Source organism: Zootoca vivipara, chromosome 3 (assembly GCF_965207765.1).
Source record: "Zootoca vivipara chromosome 3, rZooViv2.hap1.1, whole genome shotgun sequence".
NCBI classification, from domain to species: domain Eukaryota; kingdom Metazoa; phylum Chordata; class Lepidosauria; order Squamata; family Lacertidae; genus Zootoca; species Zootoca vivipara.
The window spans coordinates 11,878,480-11,902,241 of NC_142586.1; the positions used below are offsets into that span (position 1 = coordinate 11,878,480).

Below are 23,762 nucleotides of genomic sequence, written 5' to 3' on the forward strand. Positions count from 1 at the left end.
TGGGGCATAGGAATTCGTTCATATTTCCCCCCCCCAAAAAAAAAATATAGTCCCCCTCCCCAAAAGGTCTGAGGGACAGTGGACCGGCCCCCTGCTGAAAAAGCTTGCTGACCCCTGCTCTAAAGAATGTGAGAGCACAAGAGCCAGTGAAAAAACAAGCCCGCTGAAAAATAGAACATGTATACTCACTTAGCTGTACAGTAATGTGCAAACCTTGCGACGTGGCAGGGGCAAAATGAAAAGCCCTATTGGTAGGAATTGCCACATTATTCATTGCACAGCTCATGTCAGCAGAGCACTCCTATGAGCTACTAAACCAGTGAAGAAGAAGCTGACTGTAAAATCAGGGTGAACCTGTGTGATCCCTCACATTTCTGGAATCAAGTGAGGTTTTGACTTAGGTTGAATAGCCATTAACTTAGGATGTCTCAGTTCATTTTCCAGATGTTGAGCCAGGTTCTTCTTGGGTGCCCTCAGCAGGTGAGATTTCAAGTGTGTGCGACATTTCTAAATAAGTTGACATGGGTCAACAAGCACGGGAGTCCTCACTTCTAAATATGGTTTAGTGCAGGCATCCCCAAACTGCGGCTCTCCAGATGTTTTGGCCTACAACTCCCATGATCCCTAGCTAACAGGATCAGTGGTCAGGTAAGATGGGAATTGTAGTCCAAAACATCTGGAAGGCCGAAGTTTGGGGATGTCTGGTTTAGTGGAACCCTGGGGTTATGGTAGCTTAGCCACAAGACCCAGACAATACCTGCACATCCAAGTTGAGATGAATCATGGTCAGGTGGGGGAAAGGGAGGATATGTGCATTGTACTGTCACAACTTGCATTGAATTTCTTTTGTTGTTCCACATTGCTCTGCAGAGGAGAAGCTGGGAGCCCAGATCACAGTTCTTCAACGATTGAACAAGAGTTGACCACACTTGATTCAGAAATGTCCCAGAAGTTAATAGAGCTTAAGGAAAAGCAACAGCAACAGCTGCTTAATCTTCGACAAGAACAGTATTATAGTGAAAAGTACCAGAAGCAAGCACATATTAAATTGGTATGTATGCTTCCACACTTTATTTGAAGCTCTCTGACATCAAGGTTGCATGGAGAACTAGCTATGTTTGGGGCCACTTGAAATGTGTCTGTGTGGAGGTGTGCTCACTTTCTGTGCTTCTGATTATCATCCCTCTAACATTACAAATTTGCGAAATAAAATAGAATATAAGGATTCACTTTGGCCACCTCATGAGAAGAGAAGACTCCCTGGAAAAGACCCTGATGTTGGGAAAGATTGGGGGCACAAGGAGAAGGGGATGACAGAGGACGAGATGGTTGGACGGTGTTCTCGAAGCTACCAACATGAGTTTGACCAAGCTGCAGGAGGCAGTGGAAGACAGGAGTGCCTGGCATGCTCTGGTCCATGGGATCACGAAGAGTCGGACATGACTAAATGACAACAACAACAACAACAACAACAACAACAACAACAACAACAACAGGATTCACAATGGCATGGGGGAATTGTGGAAAGAGTGTGTGGAACAATATTGCAAATACAGCTGGATCACTGGCCACTTTATTTTCGGACTCTTTCCTAATTATGATTATAGTACCGTTACAAGGCCACACCTTGCAAAGCTTTCAAATTTGCTCCGCACTAACTACAAACATTGTGGCATAATTGATTGGTTTGTCATTGGTGCTGCTTTGGGTGGGTGGGTGGGTGGGGAGCATTCTTTCACCGTATGACTTTGAAGCTGAAACCAACATCCTCTGCCTAATTAAATTATCAGAAATCATTCCAGAATAAGCAGTTAGATTAGCGTGGTCTACAAAACTGGAAACGAGAGCTTGGATGTCACTAAAAATGGCTTCCAACTAGTTATTGTTTGTGCCAAATAGCCTTCTGTGAAACTATGTGTGCTCTGAACGGATGTCAGAGCACAAGCTATAAACAGCAAAGTGATATTATGCATATATTGTCCCAAAGGAGCTTTTGTTTTTACAGCTGCAAATCTACTGCTGGTGGGGTCAGGCTCCCTGTGTAGGGCAGCCCTCTGGGCTGAAACAGGAATCCAATCAGATGGTAATAGATGCTTTGGAATGCTAAAAGAGAAGAAGGCAGTTGAATGCTACTATTATATAGTTCCATTCTGCCCCCAGCATGTGGACGCTGTCAGAGGTACTTAACCATGCTCTTTACACACTTGGTTACTTTGTTGTACAAAAGATCAGAAGTTACCAAAGTATTCCATCTGTGTACCACAGTCAAGCAGAGTTGTTTACAACTGCAAAGGACCTTTGGGAGCTGGTATGATTGTGCAGCAGCTCACAAGATTGGGTTTTGAAGCCAGCAGCCCCTATAGGCCATAGCTGTCAAGTTTTCCCTTTTCTTGTGAGGAAGCCTATTCAGCATAAGGGAGTTTCCCTTTTTAAAAAAATGAGAACTTGACAGCTATGCTATAGGCGTCCCTGTACAGGCAGGGCATTTGTCTGGTTCTGACAGGAAGGGCATTCCTCATGGCCTACTTTGGGTCAATGGAAAACCTTCGCTGCACTCCCTTACTGTTCCTCCCACCAAAACATGATCTAGCACAGGCACCCCCAAACTTCGGCCCTCCAGATGTTTTGGCCTACAATTCCCATCATCCCTGACCACTGGTCCTGTTAGCTAAGGATCATGGGAGTTGTAGGCCAAAACATCTGGAGGGCCGCAGTTTGGGGATGCCTGATCTAGCAGGATGCATTCCTGCCCACTGCTATGTAACTTCCCAGATATTATATATCACTACTGCAAGGAGTGAGCCTAGAGACAATGTTGACCTATCTACCAGATTTGGATGGATCATTTTGTTTGGATAGAAGTCTAGTTCTTTTGATGACCAGCTGTGTTTGAGGTCATCCTTTGGCCCACTGGCCTTCCTGGCATAAATGCTGGGGTCCAAAATGAGGCCGGAAGGGCTTCTCTATGCCCAGCCTACCTTCCTGGCAAAGACAGGGCCTTTCATTCTGTCCCACCACTTTCTGCTACTTGGCAGGGGCCGGTGGGCAGTGGACGAAATGCTAGGAATAGCCATTGCCAGAGAAAGCCTTGGGGGCTGCAATCATAGCCTGGCACATCAGAAATAAAGTTGACTATCAGTGTAGTGATTTTATCCATTAATTTTGAGGAGACTTCAATGGGTTAAAGCTGAAACATGATGTGTATTTTCCACATGGGAAAACAAATGATTTCAGCTCGGGAATTGGCAGAATGAAAATAACAAGACGCTTCAGTGTTCATTTTGTATGGAAATAGAAAACAAACCCAACCCAATGAAGAACAACCACACATTTACAATGTCCCTAGAACTTAATGCTGACTTATTTGTTTACTGTTTGTGCACTGTCATGCACTTGCAGCTTCATTCCATCCAAGTTTGGCAAATTTTGAGGCCAATGTGATGCCCGTGTCTATTCCCACGTCTAACATTTTGTTGACAGCGATTTGATATGTCTTGCATCTCATCAGCAGATGGTCTTTTATATAGAACATATGGGAATTTGTTGCTCTTTCAATGTGATTTGTTGGATTATCAGGGGACAGGGAAGTGTCTTAATGATTCTGACAATTATAAATGATGCTACATTTGCAATGCATTCAAATGCATTCAGCAAAGCAAAGTAGAACTCTAGTTCGGTATCCAGGCTTGTTAGTTACGTGTGTGTGTGTGTGTGTGTGTGTGTGTGTGTGTGTGTAAACTTTTGTAGTGGTTGGTAATCCCTATCAGAAAGGAGGCCATCAAAGTAGCACACAAGGTACCTGCCAAATTGTGCTCATTGGTGGAAGAGGTTTGAAAGTTCAGCATAAGCCAAATGGAGATTACTGGATTCTCTTAGTGAGGGGCTTCCATGTCATTCAGAAATAGTGTGTTTATGCTTTGCATATGGAAGATCCCAGGTTCAGGACCCAAGATCTCCAATTAGCAGGATTTCAGGTAGTGACACTAGAAAGTCTTAGGCCCTAGAGGACCTTGGCAGTCAGAGGGCACAGTCCTGGTCTGCCTAGACCCATGACACTGTCCCAGTATAAATCAGCTTCATAAGTTCACATAGAACTTCTCCTTGCATGGTACAAGTTATTTCTGCTCCTTAAACATGGCAGGGTTGTGACATATCAAAGAATGTTCCCATGTGGCCCTCCTCCTTCTGCATGTTTTGCATGTTACTGGAGCAGTGGTTTTCAAACCGTGTGCCATGGCACTCTGGGGTGTCATGAATGATGGTCAGGGGTGCCGTGGGCAACACTGGCCTCTGTCTCTCTTTCTTTCTTTCCTTCCCTCCCTCCTCTGATGCCCTCTTGCATCTCTGCCTCCCAACGGCTTACACAGCTGTTTGTTGCAGTAGGGTTCAGACAGGAGTCTTTATCAATGCCACCCATGTATGACAAGGAGTGAACATGCATGTTGCGACGAAAGTCCCTCTCACTTTCCGTCTTATAACTCTGACCTCTCAATTATGAAAAGCACTAGCAGGGATTTCTGAGGTAAATCAAACCTCCCACTTATCCCTCTAGCCTTTCTTTAAACCCTCTAGCACTTGTGGGTTTTCAAAAATAAAAGAGAGTCCTCTTCCAGCCTAAACGTGACCAGGTACCTATATAGACTTGGGGCTATAAATAAGACTGTTCCTATGTGCGCTCAGATAAGGGTTTCCCTTCACTAGAACCTCCCTTACTGTAAAGCTAGCCTCCTTCCTGAGGTAACTTTATTATCACTCAGAACCTGTCTCATCCCTTAGCCCCCCCCCCCTTTCTTGGTGCACTCTCAGCCACAAACTAACCTTTCTCCTCTAAAAGGCAGTTTTGACAGTTTAAAAGAGTTCCCCACCACCTGGGTTCCTGGGTACCTTAGCTGGAAAATGAAATAGACGATTACTAATGTGACACTTTAAAGATGGATATTTATTGGCTTGAATCTTAATGGTTGCTTTCTGGTAACATTGGAACAAACTTAATTTCACAGGTAACGTTCTTGGTAATCAAATAACAGAATACCTATCCACTACTTCATCTACTCTAAAATCTACCTTCTCCACAACCACCCAAGCTCCCACACAAAAAAACCCCAACCGCCAACTAACTGCTGCACATCATATTTAAAACCCTTGGCAGTCCCACCTCCAGCGGAATGTTGCTGCCAGTCAACCAGGAGTCTGGGTTAACCCTTCAATAGGTCGGTTGCGAAACAAAAACATAACATAACAGTTTCAAATCCGCCACACATGTCCTCTACCATCAAGTAATAGCAATAGCAAAACCCGTCCCTTCCTGTGGTATGGTGATTAACAAAATCAACACTCCTGGCAAACGGGGAATATCCCCTCGCTCCCCCAAGTTTAGAATATTCCACCCTTCTTCAGCAGAGTTTCATTTTCTTTGAGAAAAATAAGTGGCTCACATAACTGCAAAATAAGCTTTAATAATACTGTAACAAAATAGCATAAAGACAGAAACCAAATACAACAACATGAGACAAGTCTGAGGCAAAGAAGCAAGAAGAAACAGTTGGACTGGCATTCTTTCTTTTTTTATAAAAGATTTTCTTGATTTACAGAAGTATGTGCAATGTCTCTCGTAACATTTTTACAGATCAGTTTCATTTGTTGAGACTTGGGGGGGGGGAAGAGGTCGATGGGGGAAAGATGACATTCTTAATTGAACATAATGGAACACATTGAAGGGAGGGGCTGATTCCGGGGCAAAACACACATCAGATACCAAGCTCTCTTACTATGCAATTTAGGCCCCAATGTTTTTCTTACATCCTGAGGGTTGTAGGCTGGGATAATTTTAACACCTTAAGCCGTCCAAATATTCAACAATCAAATTTGGTTCATGCAGTTTTATAACATCTGTTTTCCTTTCTTTCAGCTCATTCAGAAGCTGACAGACGTAGCAGAGGAATGCCAGAACAGTCAGTTGAAGAAACTGAAAGAGATTTGTGAAAGGTAAGGCATGCTGTAAGTAAACGAAACCTTTGTATTTAAAGTTGCAATCCTAAAGCACTACAGAGCAAGCCCCGCTGAAGACAGAGGGGCCCAATTAAATATGCATGTTCTTGCTCTGTCAGACTTGACTTTGCTTTAAAATGAAAAAAAAGGTTTAATTTTCGTTGCAGGGAAAAGAAGGAGTTGAAGAAAAAGATGGACAAAAAGAGGCAAGAAAAAATCACAAAGGATAAAAGTCAAGTGGATGAGTAAGTGTGGCCTTCAACTATTAATCTTTAAGGGAGTCCCCCTTTCAGGGGCATTTTACAATATATTGTACATAAGCTATGAGTCTGTTCACACAAAACATGCTGTGAACACAGATGGACTGTTGTCAGGAATGGGTATTTAGTAATGGGTTTATTTCTGCTTTTGGCATCCCACATCCCTTTGGCACAAGGTTGGTAACATTTTAGAAATGCAACTCTGTAAAACACATGCACACATGTGCATACGCACACGCACAGAGAGAGTGACATGCATGCCGACATTTGAAGTCCATCCTCGTTAACCATGATCATAACAAGCAACCCTAAACCAAGTCCCAAATCCAACTGAAGTTGGCAGTGACTAAATTGCACTAAAAGCAATGGAACCACCTTATTGCAACGAACTGAAGTCCCATTGCTTTTCAGTTGCGACTAGACACAACTGAATTCAACTGGATCCAAACTAAAGGGTGCTTTCAAGAAATATCTGCCTTTTGACAGGCATTGAAAAGAAGTTCCATAGTGGCTCTTGAAGCAACATAAAATGTTAAAACAATTTGGGGAAGGGGGCAGTTAACCAGTTAAGCCCATCTCTTCTCTTACAAAATGACGCTGCGTTAGTTTTATTATACTGATTTCATAATATCTCTCCTACCTAATTATCTCACTGGCATATTTAACTGAAATAAGATGAATACAATTCAACATAAAACCAACAAAACAACAGGAAAGCAAAAGCACAGCAGTCAGAACAAAACCAAGGAAAACAGTATTCAAAAACAGTATACAATCCTGACTCAAAAGGTTATTTGAATCAGGATTGTTTTAACCCAGGCATAGGCAAACTCGGCCCTCCAGATGTTTTGAGACTACAATTCCAATCATCGACCCTGACCACTGGTTCTGTTAGCTAGGGATTATGGGAGTTGTAGTCCCAAAACACCTGGAGGGCTGAGTTTGCCTATGCCTGTTTTAACCATAGCTGCCAAGTTATCCCTTTTTTAAAGGGATTTTCCCTTATGCTGAATAGGCTTCCTCGCGAGAAAAGGGAAAACTTGGCAGCTATGGTTTTAACCCTATACCTAAAAGAGAATGGTGGAAGGGATGCCAGCTGAACATTCTTGAGGAAAGATCTCCAGATCATTTGAGCCATTACTGAAAAGGTTCTGGTTCCCATTCTGGAAGAGACCCACAAATTGCTTTACCCCACAGCTGAGCTACCAACATATTAATGCTCAGTGGCACTTAAGGCTGCAAAAAATCCAAAACAATCTGCAAGTGTCAGTTTCATCTATCATTCTCTATGTGGATATAAATGGACTAAAATCACTTTAAACAAAAGAAAGAAACAAGAAGGTATAACACAAAAAAGGGCAATTTGTGTCTAATTAAACCTGGCATCCAGAGTCCCGCTGATTTAAATGGGAGATGGATTACACACTTAAATATTTTAAACTTTAATCTTGAAGAAAATAATAACCTGCAGTGCGATAGGAGAGTAGTGGCATCAACATTTTGGCAAGCAAGGAAAGAAGGCTACAAACATCAAAGAGTTGTTGATGAAGTCAGACACGAGGCATTCAGTCTCAAGTGAACAATGCAAAGAATAGCATGTTGGAAATTATTGTGTCCAGGTGATAAAAATTGACTTTCTGTTCAAGATTAGGTGTGATATTTTATAGGATTGCTGTGAGCATGTAATTGTTCAAAAAGATTTGAAGGCTTATAAAGGAAGCCTAGCAACGACAATTGGTTCATGACATGGTGTATAGATGCATGCTACTGTGTCACTGGTGAAGCTAAGCAGGGTCTGGTCGTGGAAATATGGCAGAATATAGATTGAATAATTAAACATTTACACGTTTATGCATCAAATTCATTGTTTCAAGATGTCTGCTGGCTGCCATCTTGAACTGGGAAGCACTAGCAACTCTTTACTATTTCCAGCCATCTTGGAAAATGAGGGTTGTTGTTTTGCTGTTTTGCTGTTTTGTTTTGTTTTACTTTTTTACTTGTTTTTATCCTGTGTTTTATTCTGTGAACTGCCCTGAGATCTTAAGATGAAAGACAGTATATAAATCAAAGAAAGAAAGAAAGAAAGAAAGAAAGAAAGAAAGAAAGAAAGAAATTGCAACTTTAATGGATGAATTTAAAAACCACTTTTCTAAGCATGCACAATTGTGGGGGATGACTATTGACCTGGTAAAGATGGATTCTGTTAAGACATACAATATTTGAAAGTTCTATGACCTCACATTACCTCTTCTCCTCTGTATGCTTGTGTTATATAAGCTAGTTAGCTATTTGCTTAGTGGAATTGGGCCCGCATGGTTAAATTTCAAGGAAAAGAGATCCTGTTGATCAAGAATGCACAGAGCAATAAGCTGACTAGCACAGAGATGCTGGATATTGTTCAGGAGACTTTCCCATTCAAATAACTGCCAAATATGAGATGTGCAAAACACTTATTCTCAAGTGCTAGGCTGTTTCCAATGAAATTTCCAACCTGAGCTTTGGTCAGTAGCAGTCTCTCTGTGACCCGTACGATCCTCAGCATTTTCCACAGGGAGGACCGAAAGAGAATGTGGCTATAGCTCACAATGCACAAAACATGAATTTTCTGTAATCAAATAAAGTACTCTACTGAAAGGTGGGGAAATGTTTATGCTGAGTGGAATCACCTGGTCCACTCCAGAGAAAACTGGAACATACTGGAATGAATACATTCCCTCTTTGCCCAAACTCTAGAATCTAGAACAGGCATCCGCAAACTTCGGCCCTCCAGATGTTTTGGACTACAGTTCCCATCTTCCCTGACCACTGGTCCTGTTAGCTAGGAATCATGGGAGTTGTAGGCCAAAACATCTGGAGGACCACATTTTGGGGATGCCTGATCTAGAATGATTCTGCTATCCAATTTGTGCATGGCATAGGCCAGGTATTCCCAAACTGCGGCCCTCCAGATGTTTTGGCCTACAACTCCCATGATACCTAAATAAGAGGACCAGTGGTCAGGGATGATGGGAATTGTAGTTGGGAACCTGCAGCCTTTTAGAGCTTGCTGGACTAAACCTTGGAGCATCTCTGACCACACTGGCTGGGGCTGATGGGGGGTTGGAGACCAATGGGGACCAATAGGTTCTTCATCCCTGGTGTGGACTTCCTTTTTCACGATTTGAGGCTGTTATGCAGTAAGGAGCCATCTCCTTGCCTTCTCTGAAAGCTTTTAGGCATGTGAGGTGAAGCCCAGTGCAGGCTGGCAGCATCCTTCTGCCACTTTAAACCCTGCCTTGTGTTGCAGTGAGGGAACAGCGATGACACCTTGCTACGTTTGACTTGTGCTGAATCCACCAGAATCCATCAGAATGGGGCAGGTTCTATGGTGGAGTGCAGCCTCAATCCTAATTGGAACAGAACTCTGTTCCATCCCTGCAGAAGATAAGGTGGTAGAAAGTTAATGAGTTCCAGAATAGTTGCTTGGAGTAAAACAGTGGTGGGGAACCTAGCTGTCTCTAGGTGCAGTTATTGGACTCCAGTCTCAGCCAGCAAGGTCAAAGGTCAGGGATGATGGGAGCTACAGTTCAAGAGGGCTATGGGTTTCCCTGTCCATGGTGCTGAAATGCTTCTCAGGCACACCTGTGATTTCTTTCCTCACACATTAAGAACCGATATGACCTTAATATTCACAAGGTTTGTGTGGTCCACTTGTGGTCTGTGGTCAAACCACTTCTAATGCAGAACATAATGGGTGGCTTCTGTGCTGTCTGGTTTTTATTTTCCCTTCCTTATTTAGCTAAAGTAATGTACAAAACGTTTGTGGGAAGGATCTTTGTGGCAGAAGCTAGCAAATTATTCATTAATAATGCCAGTTAAAAATTAATGGAATGGAATCAGTAGTTTTTAATCTTGCTCCCAGGGAGAAGACAGAAATGATTCGATCATATATTCAGGAGGTGGTGCAATACATTAAAAGGGTGAGTCCGCTGCATACAAGTTCAGCAAAACTTTCTGTATTTGCATATGGCATGAAGATAGCAGGCAAATTCCAGTACTTATATTGGTTTACACGGAGTAATAATGTTAGAGCAATGAAAATGGTGTTTGTCGTTTGAAAAGAGATGTCTTTATGCATTTATGGTTCCTTGCAATGCTAAAGTTTTTTGTAAACTTGGTTTGCCAGCTTCTGTAGAATTATCAAGAGCCACTTTGAATATTATCTTGCTGTGCAGGAGTCAAGTGTTTCCCCATGACAATATCACATCTGAAATGTGAAGGAATGTTGGAAACTTTATCAGCTGTGTTTCAGGTCTGATGTTGCGGAGGAACAGAAAGTGTGGAGAATTTAAAAAATCCTCTTCCTGCAAGTAAGGTAATGTCTCAAAGCTGTTCTAAGAAATCTGAGAAGTGTCCCATTACAGCATTTACAATACATTGCAAAATGTTGTCGCAGGAAATTGAATGTAAGGACTCATAATGGCAAATGACCTGGTTTGATTCCATGCAGGCAGGCACAAGTCAAGTTTGGTGCTTCTCATAGTCTGTCAAGAGCAGGCTGGCAAGCCACCTAGCACACACCTGGTGCTACCTCCCTCCCTTCCCCAGCTCCCCAATGACCTAGTGACTTTCCTGATGGCAAGGGAGACAGCAGAGGTAGTCGAAGAGCATCCATTCCTGCTGGAAAGGACGACATGACACTGTTTGTATCAATTTCAGCCAGAGAGAAGGTATTTCCAAGAATTGGGGGTCGGTTTCCCAGCTAAAAACTGATGCAAAAGCCATCATTTCCGCACCAGGAATGGTGAAACAGCCAATCCCAGACCCAGCAGGATGGATGCTTGACTTTGGATCAACATAGGCATGTGGAGGAGCTATAGCTGAGGCTTCACAAGTTAGCCATTACGCATTATACACACATGCATGTAACACAGAGCTGATGACTGCTTTTTGTGAACAAAAGTGCCATTGAGAGGGATCCGCTTTCAGCAGAGCAGTAGTGGGTAGCGAGCAGGTGTTTATTCCTTTCTCCACTGCTCCAGATCCTTCTCAGAGACTTTTCCTCCTGTGAGATTACACGGATGGGTTTGCCTGTGTTTCAGCTTACTGGGGCAGGAGGAGGGGCAGTGACATTACAGGAAGATCAGAAATGACTGTCAGAGATAGAGTTGAATGCTCCCTATCTGATGCTCTCTTGCATCACTCATAAAGCCCTCCTGAAGCTGCTTTTCTTCAGAAAAAGTAGCCTTTCTAGGTTTGTGCTGCAGGTTTTAGAGGCTTAGTGAACAAAGCTTTAGCCAGAAGTCTCCCTCCCATTCTTGTGAAATGCATGAAGGTTTAATATTGATTATTGAGTGGAGGATGATCAATAGGTAAAAGGGAGAGGGCAACAATGCTTGGGCCAATGAATAGAAATTCCTGTTCAAGAGAGTGTGGCATATATGCCAATTGATTCAGAAGCTGATGTCAAAAATTGCATTGCAGCATATGTGAAAGTTAGAAGTACACAACAATGTTCTAGAGCATGTGTTTTTATTAAATAAATAAAACCCAAAAGAAATTAAATAAACACCCAAAATAAAATGTGTTGATTTGTTGGCATTTTTTTTTATTTCTCACTCTTTCAACTTGTTATTCTTTGCTAAAAAATAAAATTAGTTCTGGATTCATCCTTTTTCTCTCTTTTTTTCTTTTAATTTTTTTTAAAAGTTCTAGCTTCATCCTTAATTGTGCAAAGCTGTCTAATTTTTTGGTGCTGGATGATGGTGTGATTAAATGCTGCTATCAACTACCTATAAACTTCAACTGTTTCTTCTAGTATTCTTAAGTGTGTTTTAAACTGCACATTTCTTGAAAAAAAGTAATGTTTTAAATTAAATCTCCAACTATACATAATATATCAATAGTTCTGGTTACAGGTAGGCAGCTGTGTTGGTCTGACGTAGTCAAAGCAAAATTTAAAAAATTCCTTCCAGTAGCACCTTAGAAACCAACTAAGTTTCTCATTGGTATGAGCTTTTGTGTCAATGCACATGAAAGCTCATGCCAATGACAAACTTAGTTGGTCTCTAAGGTGCTACTGGAAGGATTTTTTTAAATATATCAATAAACATTGTTTTAGAATGCTTATGTTATACTGTTCTATTCTGGACAGAACTACTTCAGTATAGAACTGAAGAACGAAATGCACATGTTGAATGCAAAAAATTGTTTCTCTGCTTTATTCTAGCTAGAAGACGCTCAAAGTAAAAGGCAGGAAAGACTTGTGGAGAAGCACAAGGAGATTCGTCAGCAAATACTGGATGAAAAGCCCAAGGTAAGGAGACTTGAGCACCATTTTTTATTGTTTTGCTTACGGACAATGAGCCTGGTGTCAGGCTGATACTCGACCAGGCCTCTGATTATGAATGCTAACTAAAGAAATATCAGAGAAAGATGTGCAATGGTTCATCACATGGAGGGGGAAAAATAGGCAATGTTAACACACAACTGAGTATGCATTCAGAAAAAAATGGTATCCTACAAAAACATCGTATTTACTCAAGTCTAATGCGCCATCTTGAGTAAATACAGTGTTTTTCTAGGATACCATTTTGACACCTGGTACCTGGTCCTGCCAACCTAGCAGTTCGAAAGCACATCAAAGTGGAAGTAGATGAATAGGTACCACTCCGGCGGGAAGGTAAATGGCGTTTCCATGCGCTGCTCTGGTTCACCAGAAGTGGCTTAGTCATGCTGGCCACATGACCTGGAAGCTGTACGCTGGCTCCCTTGGCCAGTAAAGCGAGATGAGCGCCACAACCCCAGAGTCGTCCCCAACTGGACCTAACGGTCAGGGGTCCCTTTACCTTTATCTAATGCACCATCAAATCTAATGCACTCCTCAATTTTCAGAAACTTGAAACCAAAAAAAGTATTTGCTGACGAATGTAAATGTGCCATTGAATCTAATGTGCACCTTAATTTTTGCAACGTAATTTGACCAAAAAAAGGTGAGCATTAGATTCGAGTAAATACAGTACATATGTTATTTATTCTTGGTGCATGTCTTTGATTGTAAAGAATATCCTTGACCAGCAGGGGGTGCAATGCACCTGAAATTTTTTTAAGCAATGCAAAATCTCAACTTTTTATATTTGGGAATAAGGGGTTGGTTTTTGAAGCATGCAGAAATCCTAGTATTTGTTACCTGAGCAAAGTAAAGAGTTTGGCATCCTGCAAAAATCTCTCACAGATATGGAATATAGCATCAGAGAGCCTTGTGGCTGCAACAGACTATAGCATGGCTACCCCTCTCGATGCTGGCAATGAAATGCTTTGTGCATTGCATCTATTCTCCATCTCAGACACTGTGACGTAACTGTGCATTCGTGTTGTTTTGTTTTCCCCTTCTCCCATAGACAGGACTGACATTGTTTTCATTGTTTCATATAGCTTTTTCTGGCAGCTGTTAACATGCAGGAAATTAATTCATGGCATTTTACGTTATGATTTTTGAAGAGTAAATCAATAAACAGCTTTTGAAAACGTTTAGAGTATATAGTCTCTTAACATGTTAAAATAGGTGCCAACCTTTGACTGATTCGTTTGACACGGGGAAATTATAGGCACCAGTTATTTCCGATGAGCAGAAGAAGAATATAATTTGAAGTGATAGATCGAAAACAGTTTTTGCTTGTTACTTCTAATGGCACAGTAATCCAGTTGATCCAATTTCATGGAGGATATTGTTCTGGTTCACACATCCTGCTAAGTCAAACTATTTTATCTGTAGGCTGCCTGGAATCCCTGTCAGGGGGTATTAATAAACAAACAAACAAACAAACAAATAAGCAATAGCTTTCCACAAATGTGTGGGTTCCCGGAGAAGGGGTGGTGGCAACAATGGTCTTCTCCTGGTCCTCCTGTGGTGCTACTGTGAGCAAAGACATTATTTGTATTAGCAAGTTGTCTGGATCAAGATATGTGTTTTGTCTTGCTCTAGATGAGGAATAGGGAAGAAACTTGATGCAGTTCTCATCTGAAGCGAAATCTTCCAAAAATTTCCCATTCGAAACAATGTGAGCCAAAGTACAGTGATCCTTTGAAATTCACACTCATCTGAATTTTACAATGCAGGCTTCCAACCGATCTCTGTTTACAAAAAATGCATATGTTAGGGGGAAGTGAATGTGTTCATGAAGATAGCTTGCAAAATTGCATTACGTTATGAGCATTTGCTTGCAAAGATGTACACATTAGTCAAAACCGCTGGCAAAAATGTGTTCATTAGGAGAAATTCACACTAAAGTGCTGAAGAGTTTTTCATGAAGTTGTTTTTTTATAAAAAAACACACAGACAAATTTCTGTGGAGTAATGTGGAGAACTGAATTTAAAATGGCAGAAATGAGAAACTGAGAGAACTGAAATTGACAAATCTTCCCATCCTTGCTCCAGAAAAACCATGAGCAGTAACCAGTGCTTTTTTTCTGGGGGGACTCAGGGGGACACATACCCCTAAACATTTTGTGAATATTTGTATACTTTTGTCCATTTGCAGTATTTATTATCCCTGATTTGAACTATAAAATGGTGATTTTCTTGAGTCAAAATGAGAGTACCCCTAAACATTTATTTTATTTTATTTTATTTTTTGAAAAAAGCACTGACAGTAACTACAACAGCAAGACCACTGGGGAGGGATACAGTGGTCGCGACCCCCTCTTTGGGAACCCACACTCCTGTGTGTTCACCCTAAGTCATGCTTTGGCATACCCAACTAGTCCACGACCATTTTGCAAATGCAGATAATTATCTTCAACCCACATTTAGGTTTATTTTCTATCAGTGGGGGGGGGGATCAGCAGGAGCTCTTTTGTCTTGAGAGATGCATTTATATAATAGAATCATACATTTCCAATTACTCTTGTTGTGAATTTAATGGATATATTTAGACATTAACTACTACTACTACTACTACTACTACTAATAATAATAATTTATTATATATACCCCGCCCACCTGGCTGGGTTTCCCCAGCCACTCTGGGCAGCTTCCAACAAAATATTAAAATACAATGGTATATTAAACATTAAACGCGCCCCTAAACAGGGCTGCCTTCAGATGTCTTTTAAAAGTCTTACTTACTGTTTGTGTCACAGCAGACATCAATTTTTGCAGCTAAGCATCTTGGCATCACGTGACAAAATGTACATTATCCAGCACCCATTCAGTACCTGTTACACAGGTTCCTTAAGACAGACATGTCAGGGTGCAGTACAACTGTAGGAAACCTTCCTACACAGGGTTATTTACGTAGGCAATCTCCATGTCTAATCGTTCTCTGCAAGGGCCTGTTGCAGATCTCTGCGCAGGTCTGTGATGCGTGATAAGAATAAAACAATGGAAACAATTGAATGGCTAGATGGTAACCTACATTATTTATTGGGCTCTTGTTTGTTTCAGTTCCAAATGGTGTGCAATTCAGTAATGCTATATAAAATGTGAGCACTTAAATTTCATGCATTTATAAGGTTGCAATCCAAACTCCTGACTGGCCAGGTTGCAAGGGAGGTTCACCAATGCGGAAGACCTCAACACACCTGCAGGAACCACCCCACCCCTCAATATGGAGTGTTGCAAGGCTGGCAAAGAAACCACTGGATCCTGGGCCATCCCTTCTGCCACCTCATGGTGGCAAGAGACCCTATCCACCCAGGCTTCTTTGCTACGCCAGTCTGGGAGCTGCTGTAGTGAAACTGCAATTGTAACTCCTCCCCATCCCTTCCATCATGGCCAGTGCAAGCAGCACAGCTGTGATTGAGGTAGGGACACTCTTTTAGGCCCTATGGCCGCCTCCTGGGGATTCTGGATAGCTCTGTAAGACTTTTAAGGTGCAGCATCCTCATCCTGCCAAGACAATCCATTGTAAAGTTTGTACACTCCATACTTATTATGCCATTGCTATCATCCTTCATCTGGGAATTTGCATCCTCTTTCCAGCTGCTGTTCTCAACTATATATTCAGATGCATCCTTCTAGCAGTCTACTGGTGTTTTGCTTTAGCCCTTGGTTAGGATTTGGGCACAACTGGACAACACATCAGGAGATGTGGGATCATGTGTCCCAACTTTTTCTGGAGAGGGTCAATGCAGCTGCGGAGTAACCCGATTTGAATTTGAGTTATGGCGTTAGAGAAAGGACTTAACCTTTTTCCTGCGCTTCAACATGCTTCTCTCCCCATCCCCCCAGGGCAAAATATGCAGGACCCCATCTCTCCCCTGTGGGGTAAAAGCACCTATAAAGGACAATTTTGAGAGAGGGGAAACTCTTAACTCTTAATCCACCTTTACTCCACCCATTACAGCCTCCGCTTGTTACTTTTCAGGGGAAATCACATGGTACACTCTGACATGTATAATTTGGCCCAGATGTATTCCCCTAGAGTTTGACTGGCAACAACTCACGGTATCTCTGAGGCTCTTGTACCTGCTATGATCTGGTATACCCAGAAAATGCATTACCTAAATACAGTTCAGGAACCTAGAGCTATCTATCTGAAACGTCTTTCACCTGTCACCTCTTGATGTCCCAACAGCTGTTTCAACTATCCTATTTTTAGTGTACCTGTCGAGCAGTCTAGAGGTGTCCTCTAACTGTAATTGCCTCCCTGCTTGTGCAGATATTAGAAATTCAATAATCCAGGAGACAGTTTCCTTATATAGATGCCTGAAGGAGTATGAGGACACATTCTTCTGCATCTCTGTGACAGAGCAAACACTTGTGGAAATATAAATCTTGGTCTAGTGCTATTTAATACACTCGTTAACAAGGGGATAGAAAGTACAGAACTCAGATTTGCAGGTAACGACAAACCGAGAGAGACTGAAAGTGCTTTGCAATGAATGGGCCCCAAATAAATATTTATCTTGACAAACTGAGGGGGGGGCATTGGCAGAAATAAAAAGGGTTACATTTAATGAGCATAAATACAGCATTCTGGAGATGGGTAAAAACAAATGCATAATTACTAGATGGAATATGTCTTCCTAGCAAATAGCAGCGCGGAAATGGCTTCAGGGCAAAGGGGGGGGGTTTCATAGCAGATAAGATGATTGATTAGCAATATACTGCTGTGCTAGTGCCATACTGGGCTCCATGGAAAGGAGCATTATGAGAAAAACAGAGGCGATAATTCTCCCCCACCCCTCTCCCTGGCATCAGGGAGGATTTGTGTGAGTACTATGTCATTTCCAGACTTCAGAAAAGACACATGGAAGCTGGAAATAATCCAGAGCAAAGCAACAGGATTGCTTAGAGGTCTGGAGAATATCCTTTCTAAGAAGACTGAAGGAGTTGAGCTTGTTTAATATGAGGAAGAGAGGGCGGGGGGGGGGCCTTCACATACAAAGCTGCAGTCTGTGGTGTGCTGCCAAAGAACACATTTCTCACCTCACCTGCTGTTTCCGAGAGGGAGGCCTTAATTTCTTTCTGCACTGAGACTGGCATTGGACTTTCTCTTCCAAGCCTGTTTACCTATAATTCCACTGGAATCGCCTGTGGTTGCAGAGCGTGAATTTTCTTTTATTGCTTTTAACTTTGTTGTGCTCCAACTTGGCTACTGTGCAGTTGAGAAGTGGCATGCAAATGGGAAAAATACATTAAACACACACACACACACACACACACACACACACACACACACACACACACGGTTGCTTTAAATAGGACAGTAATCAGTTGATTCTGACACCCCAGTATGGACAAGAAGGTACAGTGGGTTCAAACCAAAGATTTAGCCTGAATGCTACAAGCAATGGTTTAATTGTAAGAGTGGGGGCTGATCATATGAAGCCACTACTAGGCTTCAGATGGAGCAAAATTAAAAGAGCTGGTTGGATCAGGCCAGTGGCTGTGTAGTCCCTCATCCTGTTTTCACAGTGGCCGAACCTTTGCCAGTGGGAAATGTCCAAGCAAGACCTGAGCACAAGAGCAATCTCCCCTCCTGTTTCCAGCAATTGGCATTTATTATTATTAATAATAATACTAATTACCTGCCCTTCACCCTAAGGTCCTAAGATGGGTTACACTATTTGAAACACAATATTTAAAACAAATTAAAACAACTTTAGAACGCATACTGTCCCCAACCATGGAAGCAGAGCATAGCTTCCATCATAGCTAGCCACCATCTTTAGACATAAGCAGCATGTCTAGGTGCTACTTTGAGCTGTATTTCCATTGGCATCCCTAGGTGGAGTAAGGGGGCAATAATAGTATTAGGTAGGATCCCTGCTTCTGAGAGGGGAGTGTGGATGTAAGGAGCCAGTGGTTCCCACCTCATTCCGTGTATGTCACAATCAGTCATGTTTCCATTCTGCTGCGCTTCAGCCTGTGCTAAAACGTTTGCTGCTCATCTTGCTGTCCTCTATGGTTGAAACGAATGTAATTTTATCATGGAATTAATAACGGAATTGATTTCAGTGCATTTCAATGGAAGGGCAATGTCAAAAACAATGCAGAAATAACATAATTATTTGCATAATGTCTGGGGACAGGGGGGGGGGAGTCAATGATAGTGTATACTGCTCATATTCACTTGTGTGATTTCCGTTCCTGAACTCCAGACGGACATGAAAATTGCATGCAGGCAAAATGCAAATTGCAAAATGCAGTATGCCAAATGCAAATGGCAGCAATTCCCCCCTCCCAATTTCCATTTCTAATGAAATTCTCCAGCAAGCCTAGAGGGAGTTAGACTTTTTGATTCCTATTTACAGGGCAACCCTAATCACATCTACTCTGATGTAGATCTTAAATAATTCAATGAGGATTACTCCCATGTAGGTAGGGTTAGGATTGCATCTTAAGACCCCTCCAGCCAGCACTTTCTAGTATGCTAAATGGACCCTTTTTATTCCATGTGTCATGGGAAAAGTTCCCTTCAAATGTTGTTTTGACTCCGTTTCACTTTAGTTCTCCTGTGATAGGGACTTCTGAGTTTCATCTGAACAGTGCAGAATAAGTTGCTCATGATATCTGTCAGTGGGTGGTGTTTCTCAACAAGGCCCTGGAGGCCTACAACTGGTACAAGAATTTTCCAAAGCGCATGACTTTGTACAGGCCAAAAAACTATCTCACTATGGGTCTTGCAGTTCCATTAGAAAACTATTACTTATTCCTCTTGATTTTCAGAATAGAATAGGATACAAATCATGCTACAAAATACCTTTGGGTTTTCCCATAAAGCAGAAGAGGCATGAGAAGCTGTAACATATTGTAACATAGCTGCCAAGTATCCCGTTTTTGCCGGGAAACCCCATTTTTTCCTACCGTTTCCCGGCGGTCTCCCGTATAGGTTTTTATCCCGTTATTCACCCTTAAATCTGCTTCTGCCGGCAGCCATTTTTCTGGTGCCGCTTTGCCCTTCTATGGGCACCGGGAAATGGTGGCGCCGGCTCTGGAAGTTGCTTCTACGCATGTCTGGAAATGCGTAGACGCAACTTCCAGTGGCGCTTTGCCCTTCTATGGGCACCATTTCCGGTCATGCGTAGAAGCGACTTCTGGCGCTGGCACCGCCATTTCTTGTGCCCATAGAAGGGCAACGCGCCACCAGAAGTTGCGTCTACGCAACTTCCGGTGTCGTGGGCTGCCGATCCCGGATTTTTTCTGTCCAGGACTTGGCAGGTATGTATTGTAATCAGCAACAGAACCAAAACAACATAGAAAAAAATTGATTAGCACAAAAGGAAAAAGGTGTTAACCATATCATTCAAAGGCAAAAGGCACAGAGGTATGTCTATGTGGTTTTGGAATGTCATACCATGCAGTTTAATGTGGTTTATACATGATATTTCACATGTACACATAAATTGGAGTAGCTGTCATTAATTCATGCTTGCTCTGTATCTGAAAAGGTCATGAAAATTTCAGACGACACATACACACACACCCCAGGTTCAGAGCAAATTAATAAGTCCTGCCCCCTGCAAAAGAAAAAAAAACAACTCATTGGCTTCAGGGAAAAGGAATGATTTCTGACATGAACCTTTCATTAAATCTCATAATTGCCAAGTATAATGTACAGCGAATAATCCAGAAGTCAAGGGAAATCTTTAAAATATATTGATCTTTTTTTAGACCTTGTTGGCATAATTCTCCTTCCCTGTGCTAGATCAAAATACTTTCCCCCTTTTCTCCTTTGCATAATCTCATCCTTTTAAAAAAAAGAAATGATTGTGCTTGTAGCTAACAGGATTATCACTCTAAAGCTCAGAAAGTGCCTACTGTGTGGTGTACATAAGTCTTTGGAAATGGATTTTAATGCTTGTTTAATGGTGGCTAAGCATGGATGCATGTGGCTGTTAGGAAATCAATAAAATCTGGAAGGTAGTATTAGGGCTGAGATTTAGGAGATTCTGATTTGCTTCTAAAATCAGTCATTGACATTTATTCCAGCGTCCAAAGCAATTGATGACAGCTTCTGGGACATGTGCTCAATTAGTCTCTTGCTGCATGGCAAGGTGCTTCTTAAATTGAGTAGACTTCAAAAAATTAATTATAACATGGCAGTGAGGTTTTGCTGTCCACAAAGAAACAAATGAAAAATGCCACTAGGACTGTCCAAATTTTCGGGAGGTCCTAAAGTAGCTGTTCTGATCTTGGCCTCTGACACTGTTACATTTGATTCCCCATATTCAAAATAGGAAAAATCAGTGCATACTTTACAGGGATATTGTAGGGAGCACTTGCGCAAGAACTTTAGAGTGCTTGGGTGGATGGACAGGAACAAAAATGCTTTGGATCAGAAATTTTTGTGGGAATGTGTGTACTCTGGTGCCCACTTTAAAAACACAGATGGTGCTCCCTTTTAAACAAGGCATTTTTGAAAGTTCCTGCAGGTGGAACAACAAACAGTGGAACCTCGGTTTTCAAACATAATCCGTTCCGGAAGACTGTTCGACTTCCGAAATGTTTGAAAACTGAGGATCAATGGGTTGGCTGCAAAGTCAATGGAAAGTCAATGTTGGGAAATGTAATGCACGCCTCAGAAGCCGTTTGACTTCCAAGGCACATTTGAAAATGGAAGCAATTACTTATGGATTTTCGGTGTTTGGGTTCCAAATTGTTTGGTTTCCAAGACTCTAGAAGACCAAGGTTCCACAGGATTGCCTTCTAACACAAAATGGTTGGTGAGATCTGCAGGGGAGAAGTGATGCTAAAACCATACCTACTCATTTCTCCCTCTAAATCCCCACAACTTTTTTTTAACCTTTCCTTCATCCCAATGAAATCCTTACTAGAAGAACCACAGCAACAGTATTCAGAGATGCACTGCCTCTGAGCAGGAAAGTGAAGCAGCCGTTGATGGACCAATCCTTTGTACATCTAACCATTTTTGAGCTATCAAAGGCAGTGGCCAACACTACAGATGGTTCCATAGGTTTGTGACTCATATTTGTGAAGCAGTACTTCTTTTGGCCTGTTATAAACAGGGGTGGCCCATCCCATTTCACTACCTGAGGCAAAATGGGAAGGTGCCAGCCTGTGTGTTTGCTGCCTGCCACACTGCCTGCCCCCTCGAACCCCCTGCCCAAACCTCATTTATTGGGTCATGCGGCTGTGGCTTCCAGGTTCTGGCAAGATCTTGCAAGAACCCCTCACCATCTCACAGGACTCTCACAAGATCTTGCCAGAACCCAGAAGCCATTGCAGCCACATCTTGCTTTTCCCCTTGGATCCCACTAGTTGAAATGGCTGCTTCAATCTGCCTCATGGCTGGCCCTATTCAGGAATGTACCTTCAGCCAGTTTAATCAAGGGACACTGAAGTCTCATGTTATAAGTAATAGAGAAGGTGAAAAAATGCCTGCCTCACGTTTTTCCACACCAATCGTGACCTTTATAAATCTCTGGCATGCTCCAACCCATCCACACTGCTGTCATTCTCTAAACTAAAAGGGCACAAAACCAATTGCATTGGCCTTTTCTTGTAGGAAAGGTAGGAAAGGTATCCCAGTGTGGAAAGTCTAATGTGCTTTTGTGGCCTGAAGATTAAGCTGATGTTTTCACACTTCCATTTCTTAACCTCATCTTTTTAATTTTTTTTTAAAAAAGCCTAAAAACCTTAAAAATATAGCTGTGTTTAGTGTAATATAGAACATTCTCTTCTTAAGTTACCTAGATTAAGTACCAGAGCTTCTAAACATATTTATCCATTTCAGGACAAGAATCTCCCTCAGTTCCAGCTCAAATCTAGTGCTATTGTTTTATTTCTAGAGTCATATAGCCTGTTTGTGCATATACACATATGTTCAAATATTCTCAGAAACTGAAAAATGTAATGAGGATGAGGCAATATATTTCAGTATAGAGTGAGAGAAAGGAATCTGAAGGATTATTTGGCTGCGTGTTTATAGCAATTGAAGAACAACTTTGATTTAGATGCCTTATTCCAGATAGGCACAAGTGCAAACATGGAATTGCATCTTTCCCATCTTGTAAATGAAAACAGAGTTTTCATAAGTTACAAGTTGTGGCTGTGATTGTTGCTTGGTTTAGATTTATTTCCTTGCCACATTCTTTTCACTTTATCTTTGTTCCAGGACCACAACACATTCTTATCTCAATGACAAACAGGTCGCAAAAGATGCATGTAACAATCCGAAGTGGTATTCAGCATGACAATTAAATTCCTCTCCTCTCTTGGTACCTATTATTTATTTATTCATACCCCACCCATCTGGCAGGGTTTCCCCAACCACTCTGGGCGGCTTCCAACAGAACATTAAAATACAATAATCTATTAAACATTAAAAGCTTCCCTAAACATCCACCTTAAGACACTCCCCTGCCGCCAATGACTGCAATTATTCTTTCAAAATATGTCAGCTTTGCTTTAAGTTCGCTTTAAAGTGGGTGTAGAATTTTTATGCAGCTGACATAATGTGTTTCTAGGGTGATCCTACTCTATGGTGGATAGTCTTCTATACCAGGGGTCGACGACCTAAGGCCCATGGGCCACAAGCAGCCCACGGGGTTGTTTAACCAGCCCATGAGCCACCTGCTTGGCGAGTGCCCATGTGCTGCGCTAACACAGCATGGCGCCGGAAATCGTGGGCACGCGTGATCCGGCCCATGGAGGGATCTCCTCTGGAGTGAACCAGCCCAGGCGAGGTAAACCTTGCTGACCCCTGTTCTATAGGAAGGAGTCCTCCATTTGAAAGGTTGACCATTCCAGCTTTGAAGATAAAGAACTATAAGAAGGGAGAATAGGGACCTTGAAGTTGTCTATTATTAGCAGACTGAGAGGCAGGCCACAGATCAACTGTGCACAATCTTTCCGCACTATGGTGAGGTGTATTGCATTTCTGTCTGGTATAGTAAAGGTAAAGGTAAAGGGACAGTTAAATCCAGGTGCGAACGACTCTGGGGTTGCAGTGCTCATCTCACTTTACAGGCCGAGGGAGCCGGTGTTTGTCTGCAGGTCATGTGGGTGATGTGGCCAGCATGACTAAGCCGCTTCTGGTGCAATAGAACACCGACACCAGATTACCT

General features: G+C 42.1%; 1 protein-coding gene across 3 annotated transcripts in view; it reads left to right on the top strand.

Moving 5' to 3' along the window:
- PLCB1 (phospholipase C beta 1) overlaps window positions 1-23,762 on the top strand; it is a 426,994-nt gene that overhangs the window by 357,618 nt on the left and 45,614 nt on the right. For all 3 annotated transcript variants that reach the window (XM_088665570.1, XM_060272415.2, XM_088665571.1), the window contains exons 27-31: window positions 871-1,051; window positions 5,909-5,985; window positions 6,156-6,233; window positions 10,150-10,207; window positions 12,457-12,543. In XM_088665570.1, coding sequence (XP_088521696.1) covers window positions 871-1,051; window positions 5,909-5,985; window positions 6,156-6,233; window positions 10,150-10,207; window positions 12,457-12,543 — 481 coding nt within the window. The remainder of the gene's footprint in view (window positions 1-870; window positions 1,052-5,908; window positions 5,986-6,155; window positions 6,234-10,149; window positions 10,208-12,456; window positions 12,544-23,762) is intronic.